The sequence below is a fragment of the Sorghum bicolor genome, chromosome 1 (genome assembly GCF_000003195.3).
Source record: "Sorghum bicolor cultivar BTx623 chromosome 1, Sorghum_bicolor_NCBIv3, whole genome shotgun sequence".
NCBI classification, from domain to species: Eukaryota; Viridiplantae; Streptophyta; class Magnoliopsida; order Poales; family Poaceae; genus Sorghum; species Sorghum bicolor.
In genome coordinates this window covers 521,220-539,126 of record NC_012870.2, presented here as the reverse complement: position 1 = coordinate 539,126, position 17,907 = coordinate 521,220, and the positions used below count along the sequence as shown (strand labels likewise).

Genomic DNA, 17,907 nt, shown 5'->3' with positions numbered 1-17,907 from the left:
GTAATCTTAAAGATAGTTCATTTATAGCAATGACAAATAAGTATGGTGATAAAGGGCATCCTTGTCTAATTCCTCTTGTGGCCTGGAAATTCCCATACGTTTCTCCATTGACATTGACTGAAAAGCTAGCGGAAGAGATGCAAGCGTGCACAAGTTTGATGAAGTGTCCATGGTATCCTTTACGACGCAAAGCATTAAGAATAAAGGACCACTCAATTCTATCAAAAGCTTTTGCTAAATCAATCTTTAACATGAAAGCTTGCTGATTAAAGGATTTTAGATTAAAAGAATGCACAATTTCTTGAGCAATAATAATGTTCTCTGTAATTCTCCTACCCTGAATGAAGGCATGCTGGGTTTGGTGGATGTAATTTGGTAGCTCTTCTTTCAGCCTATTTGCTAAAGATTTAGCAATGAGCCTGTAAATTACATTTGCGAGACTGATGGGTCTATAGTCAGTTACTAGATTTGCATGGGTCTTTTTAGGAATGAGTACAATTTTAGTGGCATTAAGGGAAGCAGGTAATTTACCATTAATGTAGAAGTTAGTGATCAATTTATGAATGTCGTTCTTGATCTAAGGCCAGGCAGCCCTATAAAAAGCAACATTGAATCCGTCTGGGCCAGGAGCAGCATTCAGCCTCATGGTCTTTAAAATCTGCAAACACTCATCAATACTTGGCACTGAGTTAGTAAAATCATTAGTCATGGTGCCATCAAAATTAAAATCAAAATCCACACTTGGAATGGAAGAAGTAAAAAGAGTAGTGAAATAATTTATAAATTCATTTGCAATATCCAAAGGGCTAGACAAAAAAATGTTTTGTTCTTTCTTGATGAAAATAATTCTGTTTTTATGTCGTCTCCTAGTACAAGCTTGTTGAAAAAATTTAGTGTTCCTGTCACCCTCGATTGCCCAATGTTTCTTTGATAATTGCCTGTAATGATCAGTAATTTTGTCTAAGATCATGTTATGTTGCTGAATTAAATTCTCTTCCTTAGCATGGTCCATAAGCTGAGGAGGGGCTTGCTGCAGAATAGAAAGATTATTTTCGATTTCACAGAGTTGTTGATTGAGAGGTTTTTTCTTTCTTACCCATTTTTTGATGGTGTTAGCTAAATCTCTTGTGCGCAAGTGAAAAGGCTTACCCTCCGCTTGGGTCCATGCTTGCAAAGCCGTCTCATGGAAATCATCTTCAGTTAGCCACCAATTCTGAAATTTAAATCTTCTTTTTGGCTTGGGACCGTTTGGGGTCATGATAGCCAAGATAGGAGCATGATCGCTGTATAACATAGGCAAATGGTAAACAGTGGTAGAAGGATAAGCTTGACACCATTCAGCATCACCGAGGCATCTGTCCAAACGCTCAAAAGTAGGATTAGTGGTAAAACGCTTATTTGTCCAAGTATAAGCAGGACCGTTGTATCCAAGATCCATTAGACCACATTGCTTAATAAGGGAACAGAAGTTATCAATCCGAGAAATAGAAGGAGGTGACTGCCCCCATTTTTCATTTGGATGCATGATATTGTTTAAGTCACCCATACATAAAGTTGGCTTACCTTGATTCAGCATAATAAAAGTTAAGACATCATTTCAGATGGATTTCGTTTTCTGATGATGGGGATCACCATATACACATGCTAGGTTAAAACTCAAAGCATTTGATTTTTGCATAACAGTAGCTAGAACATAATAATGGCTAGAAGACTGAATATCCACGTCTACATCATCACTCCACATGACCCAGAGACCCCCGGAGAGGCCTATAGCAGGAACAACAAAACTATTGCACATATGGAAATGATTTGTTAAGTCATTAGCAGTAACACGTGAATTTCTAGTCTCCGATATGAATGTTACCTGAGCACGGGTTGAAGATATGAGTCGGCCAAGATGTTGCATCTTCTGACTTCGGAGACTCCTGCCTGAACCTCTGCAATTCCAACTGAGTAAGCTCATATTCTTTGACTCTATTTTTCATAACGAGCAGTTACGCGATGTGCCGTGGCCTTCCAACACGCACGCGCCGCCGTCCAGCCTCAGCGACCTGGAGAGCTAGCGAACACGTCTGCAGCGTCCAGCCGAAGTGGCACAAGCAAACACGGTTACAACCAAGAGCCTCGCCAGCAGCAACACTGCGCTCGAACTTGCAGGTGGGAGAGGGAAGAGATGATGGATTCAGGGGATCTGATGAAGAGAGAAGAAAGGGATGCTCCTACACAGTAAGCAAACCAATCGAAACTAGGCTATGAGACGGAACCAGACAAAACCAACTGGATAGAACAATAGATCAGATAAGTAAACACACATTTGGAAACAAAAAAGATTAGAAATAGACAAGAACAACGAGATCAGAATAGAAAGGAAGAGCTACAGAAGTAGCTCAGAAGCCGAGTAAATAAAGCCAAAGGGGAGCACGACGGTTGAGAGATTAGCAGCAGTAAACGCAGAACAGAAACGAAGAAACAAAAAATCTGGAGAGGAAACACAGATATGCAAGAGATTTGGATGGATTTAGATGGAGATCGGAAGGGTTGGGAAGAGAAACAGTAAAACGGCTACAGGAGCCAGAGAGCCGGCATCCGCCCCGGAGAGAATGTTTGTTTAAGCACAATAGTATACATGAGTAATTTGGCCAGCTTATAACCTATGACGGAATTAGCACAATAGTATACATGAGTAATTTGGCCAGCTTATAACCTATGACGGAATTAAGGCCTTGTTTAGATACACTTAAAATTCCAAAACTTTACAATATTCTCCATCACATCGAATCTTTGGACAATGCATGAAACATTAAATATAGATAAAAAAAATAACTAATTATACAGTTTATCTGTAAATCACGAGACGAATCTTTTAAGTCTAGTTAGTCCATAATTGGACAATGTTTGTCAAATACAAACAAAAATGTTACAGTGTCAAACTTAAAAAAAATTACATCCAAACAAGGCTAAGATTTTAAAGTTGGGTGTCATGTTTTTTCTAAAAAAACCACTCAAGAACCACATAAAAAATGTATGGTGGCTATAAGACTGTTCACAGCGTAGCAATGTTCAAATCACATGACACAGAATATCGATGCCTACTCTCTTCAAAACCCACATCGTCAGCACCGATGCGCATGTACATGGATTCCGATGACAATACCATCCCTTTCTTTCTCGATGCTTGCCTGTATCTAGGATATAATCTTTTAACCTTCCAAGCAGTGAACCTACATGCCTCAGCTTATCTAATTGAAATAAACATCAGCAACCACAACGGTACTACCCGATGCCAGGTACTCTCTCCCTCTCTTCGTTGCCAGGTACTCTGAAAGCAACATTGTGACTAGTTTAAGCTAACGTATAAATTGTTCAAACCTAAGATGATCATAAAAGAAAAAATTGCAAAATATATAACTATAGATACAATTGAACTTTAATTTTGTACTCCTTTGTAGCTTCGAAGTTGTTGAAAGTTAAATCGTTAGTTTGAAAAAAGATTCACACTAAGTGGATCGAGGAGACCAACTAGAGAGCAATGTGAATAATCGTTTATAAAACTTAAGTGCTTAGGCTATCTGATTGAACAACAAAATAAACTAACGGTCTAGCCACGATTACACATCTCTATTTATGTCCACAAGCACCCTGCAAAAGATACTAAATTATATAACTAGGGTGTCAGAGATAGTGAGCTAACCTATATAGTCCACAAGGTCACACAAACCTAAAAAACTAAAACACAAAGGAGCTTCTAGGCATATTAGTGAGCAAAGGTAAACAACACGTACAAAAGCTACACTAATAAGCACTACACTAGCACAACCACTCGAGCTACACAAAGCACAAAGAGCAACAACACTAGAAAAAAAGGATATGCAAAAAAGCTATTGTTAGGGAGTCGCGAACCAAAAGTCATATGAGATGACATGGTGATTCTTGTCAGAGATTCGATGGCCTTCTAACCACTTACTCCAGTTGAGGCGAGTCCAAGGATGACACTCCTTCCGCTAGACTCCAAGCCCGAAAGCTCAGATCACCTTGACCACTAGCCTGTTGAGTCTTGAGCTAGACAATCAACTTGACACTCTTTGCCTCTCCTTCTACTAGATTTGCTCGCTGTGATCGCCTGCGGGGACAAGCACAAGGGCCCCGTACAAATCTTTCTCTAGAGCTTTCGTGTAATCTTCTCGTGGTGCTTTAACATAGCCATTGCCACCAAGCCATTTAGGATGTGATCCTCCACGTGTTTGCACTGTGATTAACTCTATGATATGATTCATGCAAAACGAATGTTAGTCACAAAGCACATGCACCCATCAAACGCCAAAATCCTAAATCTAGAACTAGGGCTAGTCTAGGCGTGTTTAATAGCACTCTTTTCCCCTAGCCCCATGCTCTTGTCTATGGCTTCACACATGAGCCTATATTGCCTTGGACCTTGCTACTTGCTTGGGTTGGTGAATGGTGATAACGACTTGACGGAGATAAGAAACATCAGAAAAGAGGGGATGTGTGAGCCATTAGAGAACTCCACATAAAACATCAGTTTCACTTAGCCAACAATGTCGATGTTTTTAGCTTCCTTGTTTAATAATAATATAGCTATCTTTTTGCTTACTGCTTGTATGTTCACCGCTTATGTGAGAAACTCTATATTTTTGTTAAACGTGCAATAAAACACCATCTTGCCTCTAGAGAGTCGGTGGAGGCAGAGGACATGAGAGAGAGAGAGAGAGAGAGGATGTGTGAACCACTGGGGGACTCTACCTAAAGTAATGGTTTCACTTAGCCAACCATTTGCTGATGTTTTTAGTTTCCTTGTTTAATTTAATAATAATTTATCTAGCTTTTCTTGCTTATGGCTTGCATATTCACCGCTTATGTGAGAAACTTTGTAATTTTTTATTAAAAAAGAATTTTGTGTGCTTTGTTAAATGCACAAAAACATCTATCTTGCCCCTAGCGTGTTGGTAGAGATAGGACACATCAGAGAGAGGGGGTGCGTGAGCCATTGGGGAACTCTCCGTATAAAATAGCGGTTTCACATAGCCAGTTGTTTGTTGATGCTTTTCGATGTCTTTGTTTAATAATAATTTGGCTAGTTTTCCTTGCTTGTTGCTTGCACGTCCACCGCTTATGTGAGAAATTTTGCATTCTTTTTTTGTTGACAAATGAATTATCTACTTTGCCGAATAGATAAAAAAACAATTGTCTTGCCTCTAGCGTGTCGGTGAAGATAGGAGACACATTTTTTGTGTTAACAAATGTTTCTTTTTGCGTGCTTTGCTAAACACACAAAGAAAACACCTGTCTTGCCTCTTGCTAGTAGCGAGTCAGTGGAGATGGAAGACATCTAAGGAAGGAGATGTGAAGCGGAACTCCACATAAAGTAGCGGCCTCATAGTAGTAGTGAGTCGGTGGAGATTAATGTGTGAACCATCCGAGGACTCCACATAAAAGTAGCTGCCTCTTGGTTGTAGCAAGAGTCGGTGGAGATACAGAAGAGACGTGTGAGCCATGGCCCATCGGCGGACTTCACATGAAGTAGCCGCCTCTTGGTAATAGCAAGTCGGTGGAGATAGAGAAGAGATACGTGAACCATTGGAGGACTCTACATAAAAGTAACGGCCTCTTGGTAGCGAGTCGGTGGAGATAGAGAAGAGATGCGTGAGCCATCGCCTATTGGAAGACTTCACATAAATTAGCGGCCTCTTGGTAGTAGCGGGTCGGTGGAGATAGAGAAGAGATGCGTGAGCGATCACCCATTTGCACGTTCACCGCTTATGTCGAGAAACTTATTTTTAAATAAATAAATAAATGAATTTGACGTGCTTTGTTAAAAGAAAAACACCTACCTGTCTTCCCCTATCGGTGAGAAGTGGCGTGAATAAATAGGCTGAGGCTGTGCATATTGCAGGCAGCAAAGCAAGGTGAGTGAAGGGAGAAGACGGCGTAGGCGTAGAAGATCCCTCGGGGTCGGGGGCGGAGGACTCGTTTTCAACCCTTGGAAGAGGAGAGAGGGAGGGAGGGAGGCGGGCCGAGACCGAGAGACGGACGGGCACGGCCAGGCCTTTGCTTCCCTTGTCTTGCTTGCCTACCTTCTTCCTCCCCTACTACTACTACAACTAGTTCTCTCGTGGAATCCCCTGCCCTTTTTTCCTTTCCTCTCCTCTCTCTCTCTCTCTCTCTCCTCCGTCTCGGCGTCGTCTTCATCTCCATCTCCGCCTTCCCCCTCGCCACGCCACGCCACGCCGCATTCGCATCTCCGGATCCCCATTCCCCGCCGCCGCCGCCGCCGCCTCACGCGCTCGCGACCCACCCGGCCTCCCGCTTCGATCTCGCCTCGATTCCCCGTGCCCGCCCCCCCCCACCCGATTCGTCCCTGTCACGCGCGCGCGCGCGGGTGGGAAGACAGCGATGGCTCGGGGCCGGGGCCTCTCGCCTCGCCGCGGGTGACCTCTCCTCACGCGGGGAGCCCTCCCGCGTGCCCCACGCGGAGGATCCCGTCGCGGCTGGTGCCCCACTTCCTCCTCTCCTGACGCCCTCTTCCCGTGAGCGCGCCCTCCGCTCCTAGGGTTTGCTCCCTCTCCTTCCTCACCACCCGATTTGATTTCGTCCCATCCGCGGCTAGGCTTCTCCTCCTCCTCCGCCATGTTCTCGCACGGCGCTGATTCCGCCCACGACGCCGGGGCCGTCGGCGTCAGCACCGGCGGGGCCACCGTCCCCACCCGCTTCGTTTGGCCCTACGGTGGGAAGAGGGTCTTCGTCTCAGGCTCCTTTACCAGGTTGACTTCTCATGTTTCTATTCCCCCACCGATTCTCGTTGCCTGCTCTCGCTCTAGCACTATGCATGCATCTACTTCTCTACTCGCAATTCCACCTGCTTGCTACTGCTATGTTAGTAGACTAGTTGTTATGTTACTAGAGTAGATGCTCTTGCTTGTGCACAACTAGTTTGATGGCTGCACCATCCATTGCCTCAAGTGTTGTTTACTTCCCAATCCAATGAATCTGGCCCAAGATTTCTTCCTGCAATTCATGAATAGATATAGATAGTTTTTTTATCCCTCTGCTCTGCCCCCTTACCGGGTGCAGTGTATCTGTGATCTATCTGATGTCATGCATCATAGGGAACTATAGCTTACTCAATCCAATGCAGCTTACCTTGAACAAGGGGGCTATATCAGTTATTTATCCTGATGTGGTGAAGGCAGAATTGTTTGGCTTTACTTCTCTCTTCCATTCGTTAACTCACAGCGCCCTCTGAATTGTCTGCACCTAACCGCTATGGCTTTTGTCGTAGGTGGTCGGAACATTTGCCGATGTCTCCTGTCGAAGGCTGCCCCACTGTATTTCAGGCTATTTGCAGCCTGTCTCCAGGGATTCACGAGGTCCCCCTTCTTTATCTCTGGCTACTTAACTGTTGTCGTTGTCGTGTTCCTTCTGTGATATTCTGCTTGGTTTATCATGACTTCATTCATGTTCTGGCGTTCTGTGTCATCATCTATGTTTGTAACTTTTCTCGCTGTAGTATTTTTCCTCAGTTAATACACTGCGATTATTGTACTCTTCCTTTTCATGGATTTTGCTTGTATTTTTCCGATACATTATCAGATTTGGGTGCAGTGTAAAGCTTTTCCATATGTTTTCATGTAAATATCTGTTGTTTTATTAATAAACTGTGCATGCCATGCATGTGACATTGCATCTTTTTAGAATAAGTCTTCGTAACTGCATTTGATAACCATGCAAACTTATCTTTCTGCTCTCTATTTTTTTATATAAAAAAAGATGTGCATGCCACCCTTGTGAGTTGTGACAAGTGTGTAAAAGCTTCCTGTTTTGTTATTGACTTATATGCAGTACAAGTTCTTTGTGGATGGGGAGTGGCGGCATGATGAGCGCCAACCTACTATATCTGGGGAGTTTGGAATAGTTAACACATTATACTTGACAAGGGAATTTAACCAACTAAACGCCTTATTAAGTCCAAGCACACCTGGAAGCAGGATGAACATGGATGTGGATAATGAAAATTTTCAACGTACGGTAAGGAAGTTCTATAATACTTGATCTGTTAGTTCTGTTTGTTTGGTTTATATTTTTCTAAAGCATTTTATGTTAGACATACATATCCTTCTTAGTGTTGTGATTTATATTTCCGTGGGTATAAATGATATCCTTTTCATCAGGTTACGTTGTCGGATGGTACCGTTCCGGAAGGTACTCCGAGAGTTTCAGAGGCTGCAATACAAATCTCTAGGTGCCGCGTTTCTGAATATCTGAATTTGCATACATGCTATGATTTACTCCCGGATTCGGGCAAGGTATGTAAGCCGTGCATTCCATGGTTTTATTTTCAGTTTTAAGTTTTCTAATAAAATGATTAATATATTTTGAATTTCAGGTTATTGCTCTGGACATTAATTTACCTGTGAAGCAATCTTTTCATATTCTGCATGAACAGGTATTGAGTCTTACCTGATCTGTTACTTCCATTATCTCCTGCTCGATACATGCATCTCAGCTCTATTATATCCTGCTCCATACATGCATCTTAGCCCTAGGAGATTGCTCCATGCAGGTTTGTCTGAAGGCAAACCAAACAGGCTCACAATGCTTAAGCTGCATGTTAGACTTGTTCTTACTTCATATATTGCTTTTGGTTAGCAATTTGTGATATGTAGATGTATTATTTGGTTCCACAGAATCTGATTGTCCACTGGAATTGAATGAAAATTCAAAATTACACTCGTAAAGTGCATATAGACGTACAACTATCTTTGCAATAGTATGTACAAGTCAATACCATGAACATGTTGCAAAACTAAGTGATTTTAATTATCGGTGTCTTTACTACATTCTGTTGCCATTTCTTGTTATGCATTCCAGCATTCTTATTATGGTTTATTATGACATCTTATCAACTTGCAGTGCTTTTTTAGTACCATTTACCATTTTGTGGCTTCCTTCATCAATATCTGTGTAATTTTGAATATGTTCATTTCATGGTTAAACTTGCAGGGGATTCCTGTAGCTCCTCTCTGGGACTCATTTAGAGGTCAATTTGTTGGTCTTCTGAGCCCATTGGATTTCATACTTATATTGCGGGAGGTAAGTTTTTTTTTCTTTGCTCTTTGCTATTAGTTTGCTTTAATTTCTTGTTACGTTGGTTTTCTTATGTCTTCTCTGCACTCAACTAGATGTGGAATTGGGGAATTGTATAGCAGAGAAGATTTCACAGAGCTTCTCTTAGAGGATTTTGGTAGTAGTCTCAGTTAGACATTGGTTGGACAATGAAAACATGTGATTTTGGCTACTTGAGTATGTGTTTCTCATTTTATGAGATGCTAGAATACTCATTTCTGTGTTGTGTCAACTGGTTGTCATACTGATGCTAGTTGAATGTTTATATATCTGGGCTATGTCAACTGGTTGTCATCATATTGATGCTAGTTGAATTTTTCTATATCCAAAATGACCAGTAGTAGTTCTAAAATATAGAATTAATATATTGAAAATTGTGGAATCATTATTAGGAGGATTTTGGAGAACAAAATTCAATGTACTCCTAGAACAGAGATATAAATGACTAGCATATTAAACGGTGTCACTGTTTTGTTGTGTGTTGTAAACGAAAGCACGATAGTATGTGATGGATATGGCGTATCTGTAAATAATTATATATGGTTGAGCTTTATGTGGGCTTATCTTGTTATTTTGGTTGAATTGTTTTATAAAATTATCTTTGGATGTTATTTTGGTTGAATTGTTTTATAAAATTATCATGCTTCTGCTGCAGCTAGAAACTCATGGCTCGAACTTGACAGAAGAGCAGCTTGAAACACATACGATATCTGCATGGAAAGAGGCTAAGCGGCAAACTTATGGAAGAAATGATGGTCAATGGCGACCACATCAGCATCTAGTGCATGTAAGTGGTGCCTTGTTTATGTTTGGAAAGTGAATATGAATCTCATACTGTTTGAATACAGTGTTTTTATGTTGAATTGATATTTATCATGAAATTGATGATTGAACCTTCGTACTATATCGGGATGAAACTATGATACTTTCTGAATTGCTGGAAGGTCACTGTTAACATTTATGATGTATGAGTGTATGATGTATGAGTGGCTGAGAGTACAGTTTGGCCTAGCTGCTTGGGTTCTATGCAGAATGGGTGTTGTGGCTCATTCATTTCAGGTGGAGGGGGTGGTACCGGTGTTGGCTAATAGCCAGATTGGCCCTGAGCAGTAGGTTTGCTGGAATCACCCGCTGCAGTTTGAGTGTAGAGCAGCTGGTGATGAGTAGGCATTAGTGAGTGTATGAAAGGAGCAGCAGTGCAGGAGATCAGGAGTAAGTGGTGCAGGATGGGTCCATTGATTAGGTAGGGTAAGAGGGCAGCAAATGGAGTAGATATGGGGTTGCTTCGGGTTGAGTGTTAAGGGGAGCAGTGGGCTGTGTAGGGCTAGAGTTCTTCCTTTTCTGAATTCCATAGTCTATGCTTGTTTGTATCAATGAGAATTACTGGACTCTTTAACATAATATGTGTTGCGAGTTCCATGGTTGTGAAATATGAGGATGTGAATTGCCTTTAAACTTTTAGTGCTTTTTTTTTTTCTCTTTTCCTTGTATTTGAAGCTCAGTTTTTTATCTTTTTATTTGCCAATTCTCTTATTCTCTTTCGTCTATTGTGTAGGCTACCCCTTATGAGTCTTTGAGGGACATTGCAGTAAAACTTTTGCAAAATGGCATTTCTACAGTGCCAGTTATTTATTCATCATCATCGGATGGATCATTCCCGCAGTTGTTGCATCTTGCATCCCTCTCTGGAATTTTGAAATGTAAGTTCTCCCCATGCGAAAACATGGAGCATTTTATGCAATGACGATGAGTAACTTGCTGCAAGGTATCTTAATACAGTTAACCTGTGTACTTTTCAGGTATTTGTAGATATTTCAAAAACTCGACTTGTAATTTGCCTATTCTGAACCAACCAGTGTGCTCCATTCCACTGGGTTCCTGGGTTCCGAAAATTGGTGATCCTAACAGTCGTCCATTGGCTATGTTGCGACCTAATGCATCACTTAGCTCTGCCCTTAACATGTTGGTTCAAGGTATGTTCTTTGATTGTTTTTCTGGAGTTGAAACTACAGTTTGGAAATGTAGTCATTGTTGCTCTTGCTTGCATTTCCCATGGCAGCTCTTGTTTATGTAACTAATTTCTTAAGCTTGTACTCACTGTTGTATGTAGCTGGAGTGAGCTCAGTACCAATTGTAGATGAAAATGACGCCCTGCTTGACACTTATTCTAGAAGGTACATCATTTTGACTTGCAATCTGCAGATGCCTGCTGTTTTTGGCTGTGTTTCTTATATTTTTCCCATGTATTTATCTATCCATTTCACCTTGCAGTGACATCACAGCCCTAGCAAAAGACAAGGTCTACACACATGTTCGGCTGGATGAGATGACCATTCATCAGGTATGCTACTAAATGCTACACACATCTCAATCTAAGTCTTTTGGTTGAAAGCCTGAAACAACTTGTTTGAGCTAGCTGACCTTGTTTAACTTAACTATATATATGGTGTTTTGGTTAGAGGAACTATTACGGAAGAGTTGGGAATTTGGAAATCAGAAATTAATGCATTATCTCGCTGCTATTTATGTCTGAATAAGTACACATTCTCTGTGAGCAGTTTGGAAGATAGCTTTGGGGGTGTTTAACTCTGTTTTTTCGGTAATAAGAGCCAATGCTGATAAGATTTAAGCAGGGTGGAAGTTGTATACCACAGAATAGGGAAAGGAAGATTAAGGACAAGAAAGTGGCCGTGCTGTGAAATTTGAAAACAGGGAATTATGTATATGTTTTGGTTTTGGCCTTGAAACTGTTGTGTTGTGATTTTCAGGCTTTGCAGCTTGGACAAGATGCCAATACACCTTTTGGATTTTTTAACGGTCAGAGATGCCAGATGTGCCTCCGATCTGATCCTTTGCTAAAGGTGATGGAGCGACTGGCTAATCCTGGTGAGTCCGCTGGAACCTAGAGGCTGCTGGTGTTAATGCCCTCTGAACCTGAACGTGAAGAATAATGTCTTGACACTTTTGGTATTTTGTTGCTAGGGGTGAGGCGGGTGTTCATTGTGGAAGCTGGGAGCAAACGAGTGGAGGGCATTATATCACTGAGTGATATTTTCAAGTTCTTGCTGAGCTTGTGAGAAGAGAGAAGAGGAGCATGGACATTTGTTTGTGACAAAGTGACTGGAGGGAGTTTTAACAGTAGCAAACAGCAGTGTATGTGAAGCAAGCCGCCATGCTAACTCTGGCACTCTCCCTCTCTTTGGCCTTTGGGCAAGTAAGACAGGATTGAAGGTGGCGGGCTTGTCTTTGCGGATAATGGCTGTCCGGGTTCATGGTCTGTAAAGTTCCTTTTTTTTTTGGTTTCAAGTTTTAACCATTTTGTGCCTCCCGTTGTTACCAAAATATCTGGTGATTTTTATTTATTGGATTGTTTCCTTGCGTTGCTTTGTCGCTGAGAGGACCGACCGCCGGAGCTCCCAAGGAGACAAACTCTTACATGCATTCTAGTTTTTAGGGATTGAACATGGCATTGCTTTCGCGGGGGCATTTACCATGTAGTGCTGGTGTCCATTAAAAGATAGACCGTTTGTGTTTGTTTTGCTGGTTCCATCAGAGCGATCAATCCTGATGCCTGGCTGGATGTTGTGTATTTAATTGATGCTAATAAATACTAGGCTGGTGTATCTTCGTCGCTGGTACGGTAGCATTCAGTCTTTGTGGTATGAAAACGAAGACATGAATCTAGAGGCGCCGTTGCTGTCGCTGCTGGATGAGGAGGAGAATGTGGACCGGGCGACTGGCACCGGGGGGATGCATCCGTTTCCACTATCCCTTACGCGGCGGGCGGGCGGGCTGGCCAGTTGGTAGCGGTAGTAAGGCCTTGTTTAGTTCCAAAATTTTTTGAAAAAATCGACACTGTAGCATTTTCGTTTTTATTTGACAAATATTATACAATCATGAACTAACTAGGCTTAAAAGATTCGTCTCGTCGATTTCGACCAAACTGTGCAATTAGTTTTTATTTTCGTCTATATTTAATACTCTATGTATGCGTTTAAAGATTCAATGTGACAGGAAATCTAAAAAATTTTGCAAAATTTTTCAGGAACTAAACAAGGCATAAGAAAAATCTGGAGTGTGAAGTGGATAGGACCAATCCACATCTCAGTCCGTTCGTCTCTTCTCTTCCCCCAATCCCCTTGCCTTTGCTTGCCCATTGTGATTCAAAGCAACCATGGCAACCGCAATGTCCCCCTCCCCCTCGGCCGCAATCGCTCGCCCCAGCCATCCTCGCTCCTGTGCTGCTGCTTCGGTGGCCCTCCGCTCGGGCTTCCTGGGCCGCGGGCTGGCCGCGGTGGTGCCGGTGGCCGTGGACGACCCCAGATGCCGTCTCCGCCGCCGCGTCTCCTTCTCCGTGCGCATGGCCTGGGACGGGCCCCTCTCGTCGGTGCGCCTCATCATGCAGGGCAGGAACGTGAAGCTGAGCGACAAGCTCAAGGAGCACATCGAGGACAAGGTGGGCCGGGCGGTGTCCAAGCACTGCCACCTGGTCCGGGAGGTGGACGTGCGCCTCTCCGCGCGCGGCGGCGAGCTCGGCCGCGGACCCAAGACGTCGCGCTGCGAGATCACGCTCTTCAGCAAGCGCCACGGCGTCCTGCGCGCCGAGGAGGACGCCGAGTCCACCTACGCCAGCATCGACCTCGCCGCCGCCATCATCAAGCGCAAGCTCCGCAAGATCAAGGAGAAGGAGACGGAGGTGCGGCGCGACGGCGACGGTGGTGCGGGAGGCGCCTGGGAAGAGGAGCTCCCGCTGCTCGACGACGACCTGGTGGAGGCCGACGAATTGGCTGCGGCCGTGGGCGCGGAGGACGAGCAGACTGTTGTCGCCAAGGTGGTGCGCACCAAGGTGTTCGAGATGCCGCCGCTGACGGTGGAGGAGGCGCTGGAGCAGCTGGACAACGTGGGCCACAACTTCTACTGCTTCAGGGACGAGGCAACGGGCCAGGTCAACATCCTCTACCGCAGGAAGGAAGGCGGCTACGGCCTCATCATCCCCAAGGAGGACGGCAACTTCGACAACAAGGACACCGTCGGCGTTGCGCAACCACCACCACCCGCCGCTCCGGAGCCGTCCTTGGCCGTGCACACCGCCGCCGACAACAACTGATGATCCTTTTCTTTTTTTTTTTGCTTGCTTGCTTGCTGCTACTGTAAAACAAACTCCACCTAGAACTCGTCGACATCTCATCTCCATCAGTTGCATGCATTGGCACATTGCTGTGTCTGTGTCTGTGTCTGTGTCACTCTGTCACACACATTACTCACATAGTATTGCTCAAGTTTAACTCTCCTTCATTTCGTACCATACCCCGTTCGTTGTACTGGTGGTATTAGTAGCAATTGACACTGCCTGCCTTGCGGAGTATAATACCAAGGGCCTGGCTCGTCACGAGGGACTCCTCTAGAGCTTTTAGTGAAAAGTTATAAATTATAGTTATAAATTATGACTTTATTAAAACAGCTTCGAAAAACGACTTCTTAAAAAAAATTGTTTAGCAGAGTTTCTCAGAAGAAGAGACAGAGGCAGAAAGAAACCCTGACGTGAGATTGGTGCCAATGGCTGTAGTAGTAGTGTTTCACAACATGCACACAACATCGTAAGTAGGAAAAAGTCTACTTTTCCTCACTCTAATTTTCACAAAAGTTCACTTTTCCTCCCTCAACTCCAAAACCGGACAAACCACCTTCTCTAACTTTTCAAACCGTGCATTTTACTTCTCTATAGCGGTTTCGAAGGCGGTTTTGCTATAGTGAATAGTGGTTTTGCTATGGTGACGATGGTTTTGTCTTTTTATTTAATTATTTCGGTTGAATCTTTAAAAAATCATAGTAAATCACAAAAAAAAATCAGAAAATAGAAAATCAATTTTTTTGACTCCACATAAGTAGATCTACATAGTAAAGATATAATATGGTATAATTTAGTACAAAGTTTTTGCTATAAAGGTTTTGTCCTTTTTTTAACTTATTTGGCTGAATCTTTGAAAAATCAGAGAGAAATAATAAAATAGAAAATCTAATTTTCTTAGACTACACATGAGTATATATACACAATGAACATATAATATATGTATGTTTTAGTCCGACAAAATAATTATATAAGCTGCAGCTATATATTATTTCAATTAATTATAGAAAAATATAGATCAAAAGCTACAACAAAAATATACTAAAACATACTACTATACTATATATTTACTGTGTAGATATGCTCATGTGGAGTCTAACAAAATTATATTTTATATTTTATGATTTTTATGTAACTATGATTTTTCAAATATTTAGCCAAAAATAAATAAAAAAGAAAAAGACAAAACCTTTGTAGCAAAAACTTTGTACTAAAGCATACCATATTATATGTTCATTGTGTAGATCTACTTATGCGAAGTCCAACAAAATTTATTTTTTTATTTTACGATTTTTCTGTGATTTAATATGATTTTTCAAAGATTTATCCAAAATAATTAAAAAAGAAAAATACAAAACCACTGTCACGGTAGCAAAACCACTATTCACTGTAGCAAAGCCACCTTCGAAACCACTTTAGGGAGGTAAAATGCATAGTTTCAAAAGTTGAGGAAGGTGATTTGTCCGGTTTTAGAATTGAGAGAGAAAAAGTGGACTTTCGTCAAAGTCGAGAGAGGAAAAGTAGATTTTTTCCTAAGGAGTAAGGATGGGAGAAAGTCTACTTTTCCTCTTCGAACTTTCAAAAAAAGTTCACTTTTCCTCTCTCAACTCCAAAACTGAACAAACTACCTCTCTCAATTTTTCAAACCGTACATTTTACCTCCCTGAAGTGGTTTCGAAGGCGGTTTCGCTACAATGACGGTGGTTGTCTTTTTCTTTTTTTAATGATTTCAGCTGAATTATTTGACAAATCATAGTAAATTATATAAAAAAATCAAAAATAGAAAATCTATTTTTTTGAACTCGACATAAGTAGATCTACATAGTAAACATATATAATATGGTATGCTTTAGTCCAAAGTTTTTGCTATAAAGGTTTTGTCCTTTTATTTTTTTATTTATTTGGCTGAATTTTTGAAAAATCATAGTAAATCATAGAGGAATAATAAAATAGAAAATCTAATTTTCTTAGACTCCACATGAGTATATATACACAATGAACATATAATATATGTATGTTTTAGTCTTAGAAAATAATTATATAAGCTCCAGCTATGAAATATTTCAATTAATTATAGAAAAACATAGATCTAAAGCTACAACAAAAAATTACATTAAAGCATACTATATTATATATTTATTGTGTAGTTATGCTCATGTGGAGTCTAACAAAAGTATATTTTATATTTTATGATTTTTCTGTAATTTACTATGATTTTTTCAATATTTAGTCGAAATAAATATAAAAGAAAAAGACAAAACCTTTATAGCATAAACTTTGTACTAAAATATACCATATTATATGTTCGTTGTGTAGATATACTTATGTGGAGTCCAACAAAATTAGATTTTTTATTTTATGATTTTGTTATGTTTTAATATGATTTTTTAAAGATTTAGCCAAAATAATTAAAAAAGAAAAAAACAAAATCATTGTCACAGTAGCAAAACCACTATTTACTATAGCAAAACCGCCTTCAAAACCGCTTTAGAAAGGTAAAATGCACGGTTTGAAAAGTTAAGGAAGGTGATTTATCCGGTTTTAGAGTTGAGGGAGGAAAAACGGAGAGTTGAGTGAGGAAAAGTAGACTTTTTCCATAAGGATGCAATCCGCTGTAGAAGCCCATGGGCCGTGCCCGTTGATCCATGGTCGGGTGCACACTTGGGTTCACGAGCAGACTTGTTGTTGGATCAGAACGGACCGGGCTGGGCTAGTATATACTCAACACCCCATACGTGGGTGGGTTTTTTTTTCTTTTTTTTCTTTTATAGTAATAAATAATAAATAATATTTTAATATTAACCTGATCTTAAAACCCTTAGTATCCATTGCGTGACCGTTTCTTCTTGTCCTGTCTCCCTTTCAACTACCCATGTATGGCGGATATATACTAACTAAAAAGAAACTAAAATAATTTAATTTCACTAGTTACATAAGAGTAACTAAAATAATTTTAGTTGGTTAAAATTTAGAAAAGGGAATTAAACAGGGCCATAGTAGGCATGCATTTCGTGGCAAAAGAAAAGAAGAAACAAGTATAAGTCGTGAAGAAGTTGAATTGTCGGCTAGCTTTGTGTTGTTGCCTTGCCGTACAGAGGACTTGGGCCTTGTTTAGTTCAAAAAAATTTTGCAAAATTTTTCATATTCTCCATCACATCAAATCTTACGGTACATGTATGAAGCATTAAATATAGATAAAAAAATAACTAATTATACAGTTTGCATGTAATTTGCGAGACGAATCTTTTGAGCCTACTTAGTCTATGATTGGACAATATTTGTCAAATACAAACAAAAGAGCTATACTGTTCACATTTTGTAAAAATTTTTTTGCAAGTAAACAAGGCCTTGTTATATGAAACGTATGTGGCAAAATCTTCTTCCGAGCAGCGAACACATGTTTATGTTTTCGCTACCGAATCTGCTAGTCATTGAGCAGTGTTTTTTTCTCACAATAAATCAGCGAACAATACTTTTAGTCATGGCTTATCAGCCAAGCGAACAAAATAACACAGCGTTTATCTTCTTCATTCTTGTATCAGATCATTCATATAATAAATAAATATAATTGCTGCTGATTTAATTACTAATTTGTTGGGAGTGTCGTCGTTGGCGATGGATGATGCGATGGGGAGGCG

The 17,907-nt window shown here is 41.0% G+C and overlaps 2 protein-coding genes across 2 annotated transcripts; both read left to right on the top strand.

Moving 5' to 3' along the window:
- On the top strand, nucleotides 6,046–12,678 carry LOC8061380 (sucrose nonfermenting 4-like protein). The gene is made up of 14 exons (XM_021449794.1): nucleotides 6,046–6,545; nucleotides 6,626–6,779; nucleotides 7,298–7,385; nucleotides 7,858–8,043; nucleotides 8,187–8,321; nucleotides 8,402–8,461; nucleotides 9,019–9,108; nucleotides 9,797–9,928; nucleotides 10,697–10,841; nucleotides 10,941–11,114; nucleotides 11,252–11,315; nucleotides 11,413–11,482; nucleotides 11,910–12,027; nucleotides 12,124–12,678. Exons 2-14 carry the CDS (start codon nucleotides 6,646–6,648, stop codon nucleotides 12,216–12,218), a joined length of 1,491 nt encoding a protein of 496 aa, XP_021305469.1. The 5' UTR covers nucleotides 6,046–6,545; nucleotides 6,626–6,645; the 3' UTR covers nucleotides 12,219–12,678.
- On the top strand, nucleotides 13,223–14,436 carry LOC8061379 (ribosome-binding factor PSRP1, chloroplastic). The gene has a single exon (XM_002466020.2). The coding sequence runs from the start codon at nucleotides 13,316–13,318 to the stop codon at nucleotides 14,246–14,248; it is 933 nt and encodes a 310-aa protein (XP_002466065.1). The 5' UTR covers nucleotides 13,223–13,315; the 3' UTR covers nucleotides 14,249–14,436.